Below are 18609 nucleotides of genomic sequence, written 5' to 3'. Positions count from 1 at the left end.
CCCTCCCCGCACTCCCTCTCAACCCCTCCCCCTCCTCCCTCTCTACCCCTCCCCCCACTCCCCCCACTCCCCCCTCCTCCCTCTCTACCCCTCCCCCTCTCTACCACTCCCCCCACTCCCTCTCAACCCCTCCCCCCACTCCACCCACTCCCTCTCAACCCCTCCCCCCACTCCCCAACCCCTCCCCTCGCTCCGCCCCCTCCCCGCCCACTCCAACCCCCCCCGCCCCAACCCCTCCCCCATTCAAACCGCCAGCCCCCCACCTCAACCGCTCCCCCCCCACCCTCGCCACAAGTCGCGTGCCCCACCCCCACCCAACCCCACCCCACAACCGCCACAGCAACAACAAACACGCAAACGCCAAACGCCCTCGGGGCCCTCCTCGCGCACCACCACCGCGATCACCCCCGCTCCACTCACCGCCCCGGGGGCATAACTCACTTTGACTTCTTCGCTTTCCCGCCATTTCGCGATTTATTTATTTATTTCACCTCACCCCTCCCCCCCACACCCCCTCCGTCGTCTTTGTCGAGCTCGCGGCCGCCGCCATTATCGCCTCAGCGCTCTCATCCTCATCATCATCCTCCTCACTCCCTCAGCGAACTTATTAATCTTCGTCTTCTTATTCTTCAACGGCAGTCGCCGCCGCCGCCGCCGGATAGCTCGGCTAGCCAGCTACACGACTCGATAAGAGTTTAGCGGGAGGAGGAGGAGAGGGAGAGAGAGGAGAGATAAGAACAACAGCAGCAGCAGGAAGACGATTTGGCGTTCGCCATGTCTTTCGGACGCGACAATGGCCCCGTTGAGTGCAAGGTCTACGTGGGGAACCTCGGTTCGAACGCCAGCGAGTACGAGCTCGAGAAGGTGACGAACACGAACACGACGACGATGATGATGGTGGTGGTGGTGATGGTTGTGGTGGTGGTTCGCTATTCACGACGTTAATGTGTGTTGGTGGTTGTGTGTCTGTGTGTGGTTTAATTATCGATGCGTTGTTGAAGATGGAGCGGGCCGCGTTTATACGCTAAGGGCCCTCGGGCCTACGAAGACCGCTATGTTTATATTTAGTTAATGTAATCAAGATATATTCTAGAATTAATGTTTATATATGTGGCAATCACAGTGCACACTTTGTGTGTGGTTGAGTTATCGATGCGTTGTTGTTGAAGATGGAGCGGGCCGCGTTATACGCTAGGGCCCTCAGGCCTACGAAGACCGCTTTGTTTATATTTAGTTAAAAATATAACTAAGATGTGTTCTAGAATTAATGTTTATATATGTAGCAATCATAGTGCACACTTTGTGTGTGGTTTAGTTATCGATGCGTTGTTGTTGTTGAAGATGGAGCGGGCCGCGTTATACGCTAAAGGCCTCAGGCCTAAGGAAACTTGTGACCGCAATGTGTTTACATAAATCAAGATAGTTTATATGTTGTTACAAAAGTGTGACCGAGCTAACTTCGACGATTAATATTTAATAATATTTGTAGCAGGGATGGTGCATCCTGCTTTGTGTGGGTTTTTTTAAGTATATCGATGCGTTAATGGCTCCACGTGTTGGCTCGTTAAATGTTTTAACGAAAGAGAATTATTGAAATGAGTAAGAATTGCTACATTTGGCAAAGGCGTGTTAGTGCATACTGTGTGGTGTCGTTGATTATTTAATGGGTGTGAAGATGCAGTAGTTGGGCAAATAGTTACTCCACGTGGTGTTTTGATGCTAACAAAGTAACGAGATTTATTAATGTTTACGGATGGCAATGATGTTTCCGTGTGCGTGTGTGTTTATCGCTGCGTTTTTATCCGCGTCAATATCAAGCCGGACACGTTCCGTGCTTATTTAATAGACAACACCGCGCTTGGTAAAGATATTTAAAAATAATCGTTTTAATCTTAATTAAAAATGACCCTGGGTCCATTTTCTGAAACTTAGCCCTTTAATTAAAATACTTATTTACATGATTCATCGCCCCTACTCGCGACATAAACATTTAAGCTATTGTGTTGTCATTAAAAAGGGGTACGTTGAGACGTATTTTAAGGTAATTCTTTAACGCGATTAACGTCTGCGTGGCGTATCAAAAAATATATAATTATATAGACATGCCAAGTGGTGAGCAAAGCATAAGCGTCTTTAGAAATGCGTGCGACGCATCTTGGCGTGTGGAGTTTGTCGGTAGAATGTTGTTTCTTGAGTAACGATGCAAAAGAGGTAGGGGAAGATTTTTTTTTAAAATAAGAAGTTCGATTGGGTTTTAATACCTCCGCTTGGCTAAGGCCCTCAGGCTTAAGTTTATCGCAATACAATCTTCCGCAAAACACGTGGATGGATTGTTCCACGTGCTTGTGCAGATTATAAATATCGCGGCAAATGTTTTTGCTCGTCAGTTCTTGCTTGCGGGGTTAAATTAAGAGGCGGGAATATTTTTTTGTGTATATATAATTGAGGGGTTTGTTTTAGTTTAACGTTTACGTGGGCGCGGCTAGGCCGAGGCTTCAAATTAATAAACTTAATTCGCTTGTATTAGATTAACTTGCTAAATTTGTTTACATTTTAATAACATGCGAATGCGTGGTGATTAGTGTGTTTTTGTTGTGCCGTTAAATTAGGAGATAAATATTAAATTAGTTGGTCAACTTAAAGAGATTCAAACGTTTCCTCTGCGTGGCTAGGCCGAGGCTATAGTTGAATAAAGAATTCGCTTACGTAAGCTTAATTTATTAAAGTTTGTACATTTTAATAACATGGAAATTATTATAGATCTTATTTTTGTTGTTGTGGCGTTAAATCAGGATATACATAGTTAATATTTGGTCAAGTTAATGAGATTTAATATTTTCCGCTGCGTGGGTAGGCCTAGGTTTGAATTGAATAAACTTAATTCGCTTATATAAGATTAGATTAGCAAGGTTTGTACATTTTAATGGCACGGCAGTTGAGTGGTGACGATTAGTGGGTTTTGGTTGTGGCGTTAGATTAGGATATAAATATTAAATATTTGATCAACTTATGAGTTTAAATTGTTGACTCGACGCGGCTAGGCCCAGGCTTCAAATTAATAAACGATTTCCCTCATGTAAAATAAACCTAGTCAAATTTGTACATTTTAATAACGTGCCAATGAGTAGTGGTTAGTTCGTTTTGTTGTGGCGTTAAATTGGGAGTAAATATTTGGTTAACTTAATAAAATAATCTGCGCGGCTAGGCCGAGGCTTCAAGGTTAACGAACACATTCGCTTATATAAGATAAATTTTGTAAAGGTTGTGCGTTTTAATGACACGGCGATGATTCGTTATTAGTGTGTATTTGTTGTGGTGTTAAATTTGGAGAGAGATGGTAAATATTTAATAGACTGATGAGATTAAATTGTTACCTCGACGCGGCTAGGCCCAGGCTTCAGTTGAACAAAAGAATTCGCTTACATAAAATAAATCTATTATTGGTTCTTTCGGTAAAGTCACGTAGAAGGGAAATAATAAAAATATAATTGTATTTTATAATTTTATTATAAAACAATTTTTTATTTTAATTTTTAAAAAAATATTGTTTACCTTCTACGTGGGAAACAATAAAAAGAACCAAGAATACGAATCCCAGCAGTCACGCAAGCTTTAAATCAAAATCTTTTAAAGTTTGTTTATTTTAATAATATGGTAATTTTTGGTGATTAGTGTGTTTGGTTGTGGCGTTAAATTTGGAGATAAATAGTAAACATTTGGTCAACTTAAGACGTTCAAATGTTTTACTGTGTGCGGCTAGCCCCCCAGGGCTTTAGTTATAAATAACTAGCTGCGCACGCACGATGGAAGGAAATTTGCTAAACTCTACAACGCGTTAAATTAAAAAAAGTTTGTTTGTTTTGCGGTTGTTAAAATAGAGGGAGAGGGGGGGTTGGAGGAGGATTTAGTTTAAAAACAAATTGGTCAAATAATTCGATTTACAATTTGCACCCTTTAGCGTTTTAGGCCCGAGGCTTCATAATGTTTAAAATGCGAATTCGATTATAAATACATCGGGTTTGGGAAAGATTATGTTGTGTGTACATTGTTACAGCATTGATGTTAACGGAAGATTTTGTCAATTATTTTAACGGCGTTATAACTTTGAGGCCTTCGGGCCCTTAGGCTCGACGTTAAGGGTTTCGGAACGTCGGCGGGATATTAAAAACCCATCGTAATCAAATAATAATAATGCAAACCATTATCACTTCACCCCTTTTAACCCTTGTCGCGCGAGTGATGGTGCGGCACATGCGAATGGCGCCGTGTTAGCGGCACTGGCGAGTCTTATTGGGGGGGGGCAGTGTAGTGCTAGCCTCCGGCAAATGTGAAGTCTATGGGTGGGGCGGCAGTGGTTAAGTCTGTGGTCCGGCGCTGAACCTGTGGTGCAGCTGCGAATCTACGGGGCAATGTTTTAAGTCGCGCGGTGCACGGCCGAGTCGACGTTGGCCCACTTCGACCCTGTGGGGCGGTCGGGACCCACGCACCCCACCCCCGCTACGAGTGGCCTCGATCACCCTCCTGCCTCACCGCCCCGCCCCGCCGCCAGGTGTTCAGCCACTACGGCCCCCTGCGCTCCGTGTGGGTGGCTCGCAACCCGCCGGGCTTCGCCTTCGTCCAGTTCGAGGACACGCGCGACGCCCGCGACGCCTGCCGGGAGCTGGACGGGCGCCTCATCTGCGGCTCCCGCGCCAGCGTCGAGATGTCCACGGGGGAGCGGCGGCAGAAGAGGTTTGGGGGCCCGGCCCCCCCCTGGCAGCGGTCAGTATCATCGCACTCGCCACCCGCCGCGCAAGACTCGCGTAAAACGTAACTATTGCACGGCGGCCGACGGGCCGGGCGGGCGTTGTGTGTGGGCGTTGTGTGTGGGGTTGTGTGTGTGGGGTTGTGTGTGTGTGGGGTTGTGTGTGTGTGGGGTTGTGTGTGTGTGTGGGGTTGTGCGTGGGGTTGTGTGTGGGGTTGTGTGTGTGGGGTTGTGTGTGTGGGGTTGTGTGCGTGGGGTTGTGTGTGGGGTTGTGTGTGGGGTTGTGTGTGGGGTTGTGTGTGGGGTTGTGTGGTTGTGTGTGGTTGTGTGTGTGTGTGGTTGTGCGTGGGGTTGTGTGTGTGGGGTTGTGTGTGTGGGGTTGTGCGTGGGGTTGTGCGTGGGGTTGTCCGTGTGTGTGGGATTGTGCGTGTGTGTGTGGGGGGGGTTTGTGGGTCCGTGTGTGTGTGGGGTTTGTGGGTCCGTGCGTGTGGTTGTGTGTGGGGTTGTGCGTGTTGGTGTGTGTGGGGTTGTGCGTGTGGTTGTGTGGGGTTGTGCGTGTCCGTGTGTGTGGTTGTGTGTGGGGTTGTGCGTGTCCGTGTGGGGTTGTGTGTGGGGTTGTGCGTGTCCGTGTGTGTGGTTGTGTGTGGGGTTGTGCGTGTCCGTGTGGGGTTGTGCGTGTCCGTGTGTGGGGTTGTGCGTGTCCGTGTGTGTGGTTGTGTGTGGGGTTGTGCGTGTCCGTGTGTGGGGTTTGTGGGTCCGTGTGTGTGTGTGTGTGTGGTTTGTGGGTCCGTGTGTGTGTGGTTTGTGGGTCCGTGTGTGTGGTTTGTGGGTCCGTGTGTGTGGTTTGTGGGTCCGTGTGTGTGTGTGTGGTTTGTGGGTCCGTGTGTGTGTGGTTTGTGGGTCCGTGTGTGTGGTTTGTGGGTCCGTGTGTGTGGTTTGTGGGTCCGTGTGTGTGTGTGGTTTGTGGGTCCGTGTGTGTGTGGGGTTTGTGGGTCCGTGTGTGTGTGTGGGGTTTGTGGGTCCGTGTGTGTGTGTGGGGTTTGTGGGTCCGTGTGTGTGTGTGGGGTTTGTGGGTCTGTGTGTGTGTGTGTGTGGGGTTTGTGGGTCCGTGTGTGTGTGTGTGTGGGGTTTGTGGGTCCGTGTGTGTGTGTGGGGGGTTTGTGGGTCCGTGTGTGTGTGCGTGGGGTTTGTGGGTCCGTGTGTGTGTGCGTGGGGTTTGTGGGTCCGTGTGTGTGTGCGTGGGGTTTGTGGGTCCGTGTGTGTGTGCGTGAGGTTTGTGGGTCCGTGTGTGTGTGTGTGTGGGGTTTGTGGGTCCGTGTGTGTGTGTGTGTGGGGTTTGTGGGTCCGTGTGTGTGTGTGTGTGTGGGGTTTGTGGGTCCGTGTGTGTGTGTGGGGTTTGTGGGTCCGTGTGTGTGTGTGTGGGGTTTGTGGGTCTGTGTGTGTGTGTGTGTGGGGTTTGTGGGTCCGTGTGTGTGTGTGTGGGGTTTGTGGGTCCGTGTGTGTGTGTGTGGGGTTTGTGGGTCCGTGTGTGTGGGTTTGTGGGTCCGTGTGTGTGGTTTGTGGGTCCGTGTGTGTGTGGTTTGTGGGTCCGTGTGTGTGTGTGGTTTGTGGGTCCGTGTGTGTGTGTGTGGGGGGTTTGTGGGTCCGTGTGTGTGTGGGGTTTGTGGGTCCGTGTGTGTGTGGGGTTTGTGGGTCCGTGTGTGTGTGGGGTTTGTGGGTCCGTGTGTGTGTGTGGGGTTTGTGGGTCCGTGTGTGTGTGTGTGTGGGGTTTGTGGGTCCGTGTGTGTGTGTGTGTGGGGTTTGTGGGTCCGTGTGTGTGTGTGTGTGGGGTTTGTGGGTCCGTGTGTGTGTGTGGGGTTTGTGGGTGTGTGTGTGTGGGGTTTGTGGGTCTGTGTGTGTGTGTGTGGGGTTTGTGGGTCCGTGTGTGTGTGTGTGGGGTTTGTGGGTCCGTGTGTGTGTGGGGTTTGTGGGTCCGTGTGTGTGTGTGGGGTTTGTGGGTCCGTGTGTGTGTGTGGTTGTGTGACAGCAGTGAGTGGCTAGTGCTGTTTCCCATTCAGCCAGCCACCCGCCCCTCTCGCTGTGTACCTTCTAATCTTGTCTCTTCCCCCTCCTCCCTCCCCCCTTCCCCCCCCCTTCCCCCACCTCTCCCCCCCCCCCCAGCTCTGACTATGGGGGCCGTCGCCGCTCTCCGTCTCCGCGCCGCTCCCCGCGCCGCTCTCCGTCTCCACGGCGACGCTCCTCGGTGTCGCCACGGCGACGCTCCCCCGTCTCCCCGTCACGGAGACGCCGCAGCCTCAGCCGCAGCCGGTGAGACGCTCGCAGATAGACGCCCGAGACAGACGCATGCACAGGGACAAGACGCATGCACAGGGACAGATGCATGTATAGAGAGACCCACACATAGATACATGGAGACCCACACATAGATACATGGAGACCCACACATAGAGACCCATACATAGATACATGGAGACCCACACATAGATACATGGAGACCCACACATAGATACATGAAGACCCATACATAGATACATGGAGACCCATACATGGAGACCCATACATAGATACATGAAGACCCATACATAGATACATGGAGACCCATACATAGATACATGGAGACCCACACATAGATACATGGAGACCCACACATAGATACATGGAGACCCACACATAGATACATGGAGACCCACACATAGATACATGGAGACCCACACATAGATACATGGAGACCCACACATAGATACATGGAGACCCATACATAGATACATGGAGACCCTTACATGGAGACCCATAGATACATGGAGACCCATAGATACATGGAGACCCATAGATACATGGAGACCCATACATAGATACATGGAGACCCACACATAGATACATGGAGACCCACACATAGATACATGGAGACCCACACATAGATACATGGAGACCCATACATAGATACATGGAGACCCACACATAGATACATGGAGACCCATACATAGATACATGGAGACCCACACATAGATACATGGAGACCCACACATAGATACATGGAGACCCACACATAGATACATGGAGACCCACACATAGATACATGGAGACCCACACATAGATACATGGAGACCCACACATAGATACATGGAGACCCACACATAGATACATGGAGACCCACACATAGATACATGGAGACCCACACATGGAGACCCACACATAGATACATGGAGACCCACACATAGATACATGGAGACCCACACATAGATACATGGAGACCCACACATAGATACATGGAGACCCATACATGGAGACCCATACATAGATACATGGAGACCCACACATAGATACATGGAGACCCACACATAGATACATGGAGACCCACACATAGATACATGGAGACCCACACATAGATACATGGAGACCCACGCATAGATACATGGAGACCCATGCATAGATACATGGAGACCCATGCATAGATACATGGAGACCCACACATAGATACATGGAGACCCATACATGGAGACCCATACATAGATACATGGAGACCCACACATAGATACATGGAGACCCACACATAGATACATGGAGACCCACACATAGATACATGGAGACCCACGCATAGATACATGGAGACCCACACATAGATACATGGAGACCCATACATAGATACATGGAGACCCACACATAGATACATGGAGACCCACACATAGATACATAGAGACCCACACATAGATACATGGAGACCCATACATAGATACATGGAGACCCACACATAGATACATGGAGACCCACACATAGATACGTGGAGACCCATACATAGATACATGGAGACCCACACATAGATACATGGAGACCCACACATAGATACATGGAGACCCACACATAGATACATGGAGACCCACACATAGATACATGGAGACCCACATAAAGACACAAGACATACCATGTGCAGGCTCGTAGTTTATAGTAGTGTAGTATAGTCGAGTAGTAGTGTACAATGTACAGTCACAGTGTACAGTAGTGTAGTATTTAGCTTATAGTGAGTAGCGTGTAGTGTACAGTAGTTGGTGGTTTTACAGCAGTGTGCGGTATACAGTAGCGTGTATTGTAATTAAATTTATAGTCCGGTGCAGGGGGTCACCAAACTACGGCCCCGCGGGCCGAATCTGGCCCGAGACGTCGGTCCATCAGGCCCGCCGACGGTACTTGAATTTGGTTGATAAAACGTTATGGGGCACCAGGCGTTGTGACGCAATTTTAATTTAAACGTTTAGAACGCTGGGAGGTCTTCACGCGTGCGGAGACCTCCTGACTGCTGTGTCCCTTGAATTTTGCCATTTTAAATGGTTGTATCTAGATGTTCTTGTTCATTGTAATGTTTGCGCCAGCCAAAGTACTTCCCCCCCCGGCTCGCGGTAGCTCCGCCTACGCTCTGACGTCACCATGGTCTCCATGGCAACACACACACAAACGCGCATCTTTCCCGCCCCCAGATTTTCCAGCTGTCGCCACAGGTCCGACGCTCCATTAAATATTTATTTATTTATTTGCGCGGCCCGTGCTCGTCATTCTTTCAGTTATCCGGCCCACTGTTAAAAAAAAAAAGTTTGGTGACCCCTGGTCCAGTGTAATATCTCGTGGTGTAGTTTTATATTCTTGGGCCTTTCGGTAAAGTCACGTAGATGGGTTAAAGTGTCTAGTGTGGTGTACAGTAGTGCGTAGTGTACGTTTGTAAGGTAGGGTGTGTGGTGTGTGTAGTTGTAAGGTAGGGTGGTGTATAGTTGTAAGGTAGGGTAGTGTATAGTTGTAAGGTAGGGTAGTGTATAGTTGTAAGGTAGGGCAGTGTATAGTTGTAAGGTAGGGTGTGTAGTGTATAGTGGTAAGGTAGGGTGTGTAGTGTATAGTTGTAGGGTAGTGTATAGTTGTAAGGTAGGGGGTGTAGTGTATAGTTGTAAGGTAGGGTAGTGTATAGTTGTAAGGTAGGGTAGTGTATAGTTGTAAGGTAGGGTAGTGTATAGTTGTAAGGTAGGGTAGTGTATAGTTGTAAGGTAGGGTGTGTAGTGTATAGTTGTAGGGTAGGGAGTGTAGTGTATAGTTGTAAGGTAGGGTAGTGTATAGTTGTAAGGTAGGGTAGTGTATAGTTGTAAGGTAGGGTAGTGTATAGTTGTAGGGTAGGGTGTGTAGTGTATAGTTGTAAGGTAGTGTATAGTTGTAAGGTAGGGTAGTGTATAGTTGTAAGGTAGTGTGTGTAGTGTATAGTTGTAGGGTAGGGTGTGTAGTGTATAGTTGTAAGGTAGGGTGTGTAGTGTATAGTTGTAAGGTAGTGTATAGTTGTAAGGTAGGGTGTGTAGTGTATAGTTGTAAGGTAGTGTATAGTTGTAAGGTAGGGTGTGTAGTGTATAGTTGTAGGGTAGTGTATAGTGTATAGTTGTAGGGTAGTGTATAGTTGTAAGGTAGGGTGTGTAGTGTATAGTTGTAAGGTAGGGTAGTGTATAGTTGTAAGGTAGTGTGTGTAGTGTATAGTTGTAGGGTAGTGTATAGTTGTAAGGTAGGGTGTGTAGTGTATAGTTGTAAGGTAGGGTAGTGTATAGTTGTAAGGTAAGGTGTGTAGTGTATAAGTTGTAGGGTAGGGTAGTGTATAGTTGTAAGGTAGGGTAGTGTATAGTTGTAAGGTAGGGTGTGTGGTGTGTATAGTTGTAGGGTAGTGTATAGTTGTAAGGTAGGGTAGTGTATAGTTGTAAGGTAGGGTAGTGTATAGTTGTAAGGTAGGGTAGTGTATAGTTGTAAGGTAGGGTAGTGTATAGTTGTAAGGTAGTGTAGTGTATAGTATATAAAATCGAGAGCTCCCGATTTTGCAACGTTGCGCCCAATGACAGATGAGGGCTTACGACTGACAGTGGCTCGACTTAGGGCTGTCACCCAGGAGCCAGTTGGGTCGTAGGTGTGGCGGTCGCCTGTACAGACACGCAGATATGCGCTTGAGATTCGTAGACACTCGGAGATACTTGGTGAGGCAATTTCATAGATACGGAGGGACGGGCAGACCTTTGGAGACACCCGAGGACACGCAGAGACACTGGGGGGGGCACACGTGGGGACACAGACGCTCAGATAACTGTATGATGCATGAACGGTACCCATCAACTGGTTCAGGTGCATTGCTTGAAACGTCTGAACTGTGGCGGTAACCCCAGGAGTTGAACCCAGGTCAGATGTGTTCATAGTGTGCGAGCGCGCGTGTCTTGTGTGTGATCACTGACTTGTTCACTCGCGCACGCTCACTCGCTCGCACGCAGATTCACTCGCACGCAGATTCACTCGCACGCAGATTCACTCGCACGCAGATTCACTCGCACGCAGATTCACTCGCACGCAGATTCACTCGCACGCAGATTCACTCGCACGCAGATTCACTCGCACGCTAGATTCACTCGCACGCTAGATTCACTCGCACGCTAGATTCACTCGCACGCAGATTCACTCGCACGCTCACTCACTCGCACGCCCACTCACCCACCCACTCACCCACCCACTCACTCACCCACCCACCCACCCACTCACCCACCCACTCACCCACCCACTCAGCCACCCACTCACCCGGTGCTGTGGGGCGTGTGCGTGACCCTTGTCCCTGTGTTCGATGTCGTTTCACCAGAAATGGTGTCTGGCTTCTCTCGGCTTTCCAGCCACCGTAGACGCCTATCCCGGCGCCCGCCTTATCTCCCCCGTCTAGCCGTCTCGCTAGCCAAGCGTGGCTTGCCAGCTAACCGGCAGCGGCTAACCGGCTAGCTAAGCGGCCGCTTGCCAACCAGCCAAGGCCGTCCACGATGTCAACAACTCGGCCTCTGCACCCGGCTCGCCTGAGCGTCGGCAAGGCCATCTGCCAGCTGTTCGGCTATCCGGCCACCCAGCTACCAGCTGTTCGGCTATCCAGCTGTTCAGCCGCCCGGCTGTTCATCTATCCAGCTATTCAGCTACCCAACTATTCATCTATCCAGCCGTTCAGATACCCAGCTATCTAGCTATCCAGCTGTTCAGCTATTCATCTTTCCAGCTATTCAGCGACCAGCTGTTCAGCTATCTGGTTATTCAGCTATCCAGCTGCTCAGCTATTCATCTTTCCAGCTATTCAGCGACCAGCTGTTCAGCTATCTGGTTATTCAGCTATCCAGCTGTTCAGCTATTCATCTTTCCAGCTATTCAGCGACCAGCTGTTCAGCTATCCGGTTATTCAGCCACCCAACTATTTATCTATCCAGCTTGTTCAGCTCTTCAGCTTCCCAGCTGCTCAGCCACCCCGGCTATCTAGCTCTGTCCAGCTTGTTTAGCTCATCAGCTACCCAGCTATCTAGCTCTCCAGCTGTTAAACTATCCCAGCTATCCAGCTGTTCAGCTACCCAGCTATCTAGCTCTCCAGCTGTTCAGCTACCCAGCTATATAGCTCTCCAGCTGTTCAGCTACCCAGCTATCTAGCTCTCCAGCTGTTCAGCTACCCAGCTATCTAGCTCTCCAGCTGTTCAGCTACCCAGCTATCTAGCTCTCCAGCTGTTCAGCTACCCAGCTATCTAGCTCTCCAGCTGTTCAGCTACCCAGCTATCTAGCTCTCCAGCTGTTCAACCACTCGGCCATCCTTCCAGACTCGCAGCTAGCGGCTGACCCAGCCAATCTTCGGCGCGCCTACCTACACAGTCAACCATCCAGCTACCCCAGGCATCAAGTCAACAGTTTTGACTGCCGGCCTGCGCACCAACCCACCTAAGTCATCCAACCATCTGGGCTGTTCAGCTTCGCAAGCCACTCTGGCCGACCAACTAACCAGCCATCCAGCTACCGACTCGGCTACCCTGCCAACTAGCCACTCGGCCAGCCAACAAGCCTACCATCCAGCCACCCAGCTACCATCCAGCCACCCAGCCTACCATCCAGCCAACCAGCCTACCATCCAGCCAACCAGCCTACCATCCAGCCAACCAGTCTACCATCCAGCCACCCAGCCTACCATCCAGCCAACCAGTCTACCATCCAGCCAACCAGCCTACCATCCAGCCAACCAGTCTACCATCCAGCCACCCAGCCTACCATCCAGCCACCCAGCCTACCATCCAGCCACCCAGCCTACCATCCAGCCAACCAGTCTACCATCCAGCCACCCAGCTACCATCCAGCCAACCAGCCTACCATCCAGCCAACCAGTCTACCATCCAGCCACCCAGCCTACCATCCAGCCACCCAGCCTACCATCCAGCCAACCAGTCTACCATCCAGCCACCCAGCCTACCATCCAGCCACCCAGCCTACCATCCAGCCACCCAGCCTACCATCCAGCCACCCAGCCTACCATCCAGCGACCCAGCCTACCATCCAGCCACCCAGCCTACCATCCAGCCACCCAGCCTACCATCCAGCCACCCAGCTGCCATCCAGCCAACCAGCCTACCATCCAGCCACCCAGCCTACCATCCAGCCACCCAGCCTACCATTCAGCCACCCAGCCTACCATCCAGCCACCCAGCCTACCATCCAGCCACCCAGCCTACCATCCAGCCACCCAGCCTACCATCCAGCCACCCAGCCTACCATCCAGCCACCCAGCCTACCATTCAGCGACCCAGCCTACCATCCAGTCACCCAGCTACCCTGCCTACCATCCAGCGACCCAGCCTACCATCCAGCTACCCATCCTTCCATCCAGTCACTCAGCCTACCATCTAGCTACAAAGCCTACCATCCAGCCTACCACCCAGCCTACCACCCAGCCTACCACCCAGCCTACCATCCAGCCTACCATCCAGCCTACCACCCAGCCTACCACCCAGCCTACCACCCAGCCTACCACCCAGCCTACCATCCAGCCTACCATCCAGCCTACCATCCAGCCTACCATCCAGCCTACCACCCAGCCTACCACCCAGCCTACCACCCAGCCTACCACCCAGCCTACCACCCAGCCTACCATCCAGCCTACCATCCAGCCTACCACCCAGCCTACCACCCAGCCTACCACCCAGCCTACCATCCAGCCTACCATCCAGCCTACCATCCAGCCTACCACCCAGCCTACCACCCAGCCTACCACCGAGCCTACCATCCGGTCTACCACCCGGCCTACCACTCGACTGACCAGTCGGCAATTCGACCGCCAGTCTACGCCACCTACCTTGCTACACCTACCTTGCTACCTACCTACCTACACACCCGCCCATCAACCACCACCTCAGTCTGCCCTTACGACTGTCCGTGCCAAGGTAACGGGCAGCTGGAGTTAACCCAGGTTACTGGTGGGGGTGGGTGGGTGGGTGGGGCTAGAGAGTGGGTGGAGCCAGAGCGAGTGGGGGTGGGGCAGAGAGAGTGGGGGTGGGGCCAGAGCGAGTGTGGGTGGGGCCAGAGCGAGTGTGGGTGGGGCCAGAGCGAGTGCGGGTGATTGATTGAGCGAGCGAGCGAATCACGTGGGCCTGTGGATGACCCGAGTGTGGCCGAGTGACGGGCGCTTGTGCGTGCGAAACCTCGGATAACCGAGGGGGAGCGGCTGAACCCTGCGGGCCTGCTTTGTTGCGTGTGACTGTGAAGGAGGGTCGTCGCCCGAAACGTCGGCGCACTGGGGCAAAGACCCCCCGCCCCCCCCACACACACACACACACAACACGTAGCCTTGCGACGTGTTGTCGATGTCCGGGAGACGTTAACTTACCTCGCCCGGTGCGCAGGACGTCACGGGTTCCATCCCGATCCCCCTGCGTTTGGAGTTTGTGCGATGTCGTCGCTCACTCTCCTCCTCCCCCCCCCTCTCCCCGTTGGTGGTCACCGCGTAGATTTTGCCGGGGGGGGTCGTCATCCGGTTTGTTTTATAATTGCCTGCCCCCCCCCGCCCCCCATTCCTCCCAACGTTTTAGAATCGACGTCACCCCGACGCTTTTTTTAGAGAGGGGGGGTGGGGGTGGTTTCAGCTGTCGGCCGCCCTCGCTTGAGCAGCTTGCCACCAATGCGTGCGGCCGGGCAGCTCGTGTTGAGTCGGGGGCCCCCCCTTGGCCGGTCGAACACAGGGCAGCGAATCTTTTTAACGGACTGCTTGAACCGAGTTGGTCGAGACGTTTCACCGGGGCAACAGGATGGTGACTGCCTGGCCCGGATTTGGCGTTTGGGGGTGGGGGGGTGTTGTTGTTGTTGTTGTTGTGGCCTCGTGGTGCGAACGGCAACGACTGACCCCACTGTCTCTCCGCCCCCTCTCTCTCTGTCTCTGTCTGTCTGTGTCTCTGTCGTGTGTGCCGTCTCTTGTGTGTCTGCGTCGGGGCATCTCTCTCCGCCCCGTGTGTCTCTCCCCCCGTGTCTCTCCCCCCGTGTCTCTCCCCCCGTGTCTCTCCCCCCGTGTCTCTCCCCCCGTGTCTCTCCCCCCGTGTGTCTCTCCCCCCGTGTGTCTCTCCCCCCGTGTCTCTCTCCCCGTGTCTCTCCCCCCCCGTGTCTCTCCCACCGTGTCTCTCCCCCCGTGTCTCTCCGCCCGTGTCTCTCCCCTCCGTGTCTCTCCCCCCCGTGTCTCTCCCCCCCGTGTCTCTCCCCCCCGTGTCTCTCCCCCCCGTGTCTCTCTCCCCCCGTGTCTCTCCCCCCGTGTCTCTCCCCCCGTGTCTCTCCCCCCGTGTCTCTCCCCCCGTGTCTCCCCCCGTGTCTTCCCCCCCCCGTGTCTCCCCCCCCCCCGTGTCTCTCCCCCCCCGTGTCTCTCCCCCCCCGTGTCTCTCTCCCCCCCGTGTCTCTCCCCCCGTGTCTCTCCCCCCGTGTCTCTCCCCCCGTGTCTCTCTCCCCCCGTGTCTCTCTCCCCGTGTCTCTCTCCCCCCGTGTCTCTCCCCCCGTGTCTCTCTCCCCCCGTGTCTCTCTCCCCGTGTGTCTCTCTCCCCCGTGTCTCTCTCCCCCCGTGTCTCTCCCCCCGTGTCTCTCTCCCCGTGTGTAGGAGTCCTCGCCGCGTGAGCCGTACCGGTTCTCGCTCCCCGGGCCCCGTCAAGAGGGGGGCCGGCAGCTCCGTCGGGGGGGGCCCCTCCTCCTCCTCGGCACGTGCCGACAATGGCCGCTCGCGCTCCCGCAGCTAGGGAGGGGGGGGGGTAGTGAGGGGGGGGGTTGAGATGGTGGTTGGGGGAGGGTAGTGGGGGGGAGGTGGGTGGGGGGGAAAATGGGGGGGGGGGGTGAGATGGTGGTGGGGAGATGGTGTAGGGGGGGGGATGGTGGTGGGGAGATGGTGTAGCGGGATTGTGTAGGGGGGGGATTGTGTAGGGGGGGGGATTGTGTAGGGGGGGGGATGGTGTAGCGGGATGGTGTAGGGGGAGATGGTGTAGGGGGAGATTGTGTAGGGGGCGATTGTGTAAGGGGCGATTGTGTAGGGGGAGATTGTGTAGGGGGAGATGGTGTAGGGGGGGGATGGTGTAGGGGGAGATGGTGTAGGGGGAGATGGTGTAGTGGGAGGGATGGTGTAGGGGGGTGATGGTGTAGGGGGAGAGATGGGTAGGGAGATGGGTAGGGAGATGGGTATGGGTAGGGAGATGGGTATGGGTAGGGAGATGGGTATGGGTAGGGAGATGGGTATGGGTATGGTTGATTGTAGGGTGGAGATTGGGATAGCGATGTGGGATGAAGAGGGACTGGCGGTGGGGGTGAGACGGCTCCCCAGGACCCCCCTGCGAGCCGTTCTCACGTCTGCCAGGGATTGGATTTTTTTTTAAAAGTTTTTTTGTGTTTTTTTTTGTCGAACATAAACACGACCACCCCCTCCTCCTCCTCTGCTCGGATACTCGCCGAGCCACTCATGGCGTAGAAGAGATGCCGTCTGGAGCCTTCAACTATTGTTTTTGTATTGTCATTGTCGTCGTCACCATCGTCATCATTGTCACCATTGTTATCACCATCGATGTCACCACCATCGTCACCACCATCGTCACCACCGTCGATGTCACCATCGTCATCGTCACCATCGATGTCATCTTCACCAGCGTCATCGTCATCATTGTCACCATCGTTATCGTCGCCACCATCGTCGCCACCATCGTCGCCACCATCGTCACCACCATCGATGTCACCATCACCATCGATGTCACCATCGATGTCACCATCACCACCGATGTCACCATCGGTGTTGTGGTCGTCCCTCGCGACCGATGGGTGTGGCGGGCGGGCGGTGGGGGGGGAGGAGAGAGCGGCCTCCAGAGTGGAGCGGGCACCACCACCGGCACCACCACCGGCACCACCACCGGCACCACCACCGGCACCACCACCGGCACCACCACCGGCACCACCACCGGCACCACCACCGGCACCACCACCGGGACCAACAACAACCACCGTGAAAGGCATCGGAACCCCTCCCTCACCCCCCCCCCTTGCCCAGCGGAGTTGACATCGCTCCGTGCGGTTTTAAGCAGCGGCAAAACCTCCTCCCCCTCCCCTCCCCCCCCCCTTGGGGGTTCCCCCACGTTTTAAAAAGTTGAGGCCTACCCCCCCGCCCCCCTCCCCTCACCCCCCGCCCCCTCCCCTCCCCCCCCGCCCCCTCCCCCCCCGCCACGTGTCCCCCTCGAGGCTGGCGACCGGCCGATTTAGCGGCGTCGGGTGAACATGGAGCGGGCGGGGGCGGGGGCGGGGGGGGGCGATTTGTCCCCCCACGTTTTAACAAAAAATTCTGCGCCTCCACCTCACCCCACGACGTTGAGGCCGGGCCCCCACCCCACCCCGTTGGCTCGCGTTGTCCTCTCGGGGTATCCCTCCCCTCCCCCCTCCCCCCCCCTCCCCTCTCTCTTCTCGAGCGTGGCGTGTCGAGCGATGGGTGGGACGCCGGGTTGACGTGGAGCTGTGGGTGGGGGAGGGTGGTGGTGGTGGTGGTGGGGAGGGGAGGGGAGAGGTTCTCCCATGAGGTTCGGCCTGCCCGGTAATTCCCCTCCTCCCCCTCCCCACCAGTGTCGTCGGCAGCCAATCGCCAATTTACTAATTCGTCAAATGCCGAAGTAACGAGGGTTTCCTCCCCCTCCCTGTGTGTTTGTCTGCTGCTGCTGCTGCGGTGGTGGTGGTTGTGGTGGTGGTAATGGTGCTTGTGGTGGTGGTAATGGTGGTTGTGGTGGTAATGGTGGTTGTGGTGGTAATGGTGGTTGTGGTGGTAATGGTGGTTGTGGTGGTAATGGTGGTTGTGGTGGTAATGGTGGTTGTGGTGGTAATGGTGGTTGTGGTGGTAATGGTGGTAATGGTGGTTGTGGTGGTAATGGTGGTAATGGTGGTAATGGTGGTTGTGGTGGTAGTGGTGGTTGTGGTGGTAGTGGTGGTTGTGGTGGTAGTGGTGGTTGTGGTGGTAATGGTGGTTGTGGTGGTAATGGTGGTTGTGGTGGTAATGGTGGTTGTGGTGGTAATGGTGGTTGTGGTGGTAATGGTGGTTGTGGTGGTAATGGTGGTTGTGGTGGTAATGGTGGTTGTGGTGGTAATGGTGGTAATGGTGGTAATGGTGGTTGTGGTGGTAATGGTGGTTGTGGTGGTAATGGTGGTTGTGGTGGTAATGGTGGTTGTGGTGGTTGTGGTGGTAATGGTGGTTGTGGTGGTAGTGGTGGTTGTGGTGGTTGTGGTGGTAATGGTGGTTGTGGTGGTAATGGTGGTGGTGGTGGTAATGGTGGTTGTGGTGGTAATGGTGGTTGTGGTGGTGGTGGTGGCGGTGGTTACGGTGCTTCACCGGAGGGGGGGTGGCGGGGCTCTCCCCTCGTGTTGCCGGAGGAGAAATAAAAATAACAACGGACATCTGCGTCTCTGTTGTGCTGTGGGCTCTGATCGTGCGTCCGCGTCCTCCGCGTCTGTTTCCGGCTCAGGATTTGGCGACCTTTGGAAGAAACGTAATGGGCCGGATGAGGTGCCGGACTGTTGTGTTTTGGCGACCCCTTGCG

At 53.7% G+C, this 18609-nt stretch overlaps 1 protein-coding gene and 1 long non-coding RNA gene across 8 annotated transcripts; both read left to right on the top strand.

The window, feature by feature from the left end:
* The first annotated feature begins 492 nt into the window (after positions 1-492).
* On the top strand, positions 493-15832 carry LOC116958538 (serine/arginine-rich splicing factor 3-like). 3 transcript variants are annotated; one of them, XM_032981195.2, is made up of 4 exons: positions 493-864; positions 4550-4809; positions 6905-7051; positions 11376-12371. In XM_032981195.2, exons 1-4 carry the CDS (start codon positions 775-777, stop codon positions 11413-11415), a joined length of 537 nt encoding a protein of 178 aa, XP_032837086.1. In that variant the 5' UTR covers positions 493-774; the 3' UTR covers positions 11416-12371. The 3 variants fall into 3 exon arrangements, with proteins under 3 accessions (XP_032837086.1, XP_032837084.1, XP_032837087.1); XM_032981193.2 differs by lacking the exon at positions 11376-12371 and adding an exon at positions 15657-15827 and having other exon boundaries at positions 496-864; positions 4550-4761; XM_032981196.2 differs by lacking the exon at positions 11376-12371 and adding an exon at positions 15657-15832 and having other exon boundaries at positions 739-864.
* LOC142923949 (uncharacterized) lies at positions 7058-11369 on the top strand. 5 transcript variants are annotated; one of them, XR_012941028.1, is made up of 3 exons: positions 7058-9671; positions 9746-9790; positions 9823-11369. It is a non-coding gene; the product is annotated as an uncharacterized LOC142923949 (long non-coding RNA). The 5 variants fall into 5 exon arrangements; XR_012941026.1 differs by having other exon boundaries at positions 7058-9790; positions 9846-9918; positions 9960-11369; XR_012941027.1 differs by having other exon boundaries at positions 7058-9795; positions 9869-9918; positions 10059-11369.
* Positions 15833-18609: the final 2777 nt, after the last annotated feature.

This window comes from Petromyzon marinus, unplaced genomic scaffold, assembly GCF_048934315.1.
Source record: "Petromyzon marinus isolate PM22_M1 ecotype Great Lakes invasive population unplaced genomic scaffold, UKy_Petmar_22M1.pri1.0 PM_Scaffold_94, whole genome shotgun sequence".
Lineage (NCBI taxonomy): Eukaryota > Metazoa > Chordata > Hyperoartia > Petromyzontiformes > Petromyzontidae > Petromyzon > Petromyzon marinus.
The sequence above is the reverse complement of the archived record's forward strand: the minus strand, read 5'-3'. Positions and strand labels throughout refer to the sequence as shown.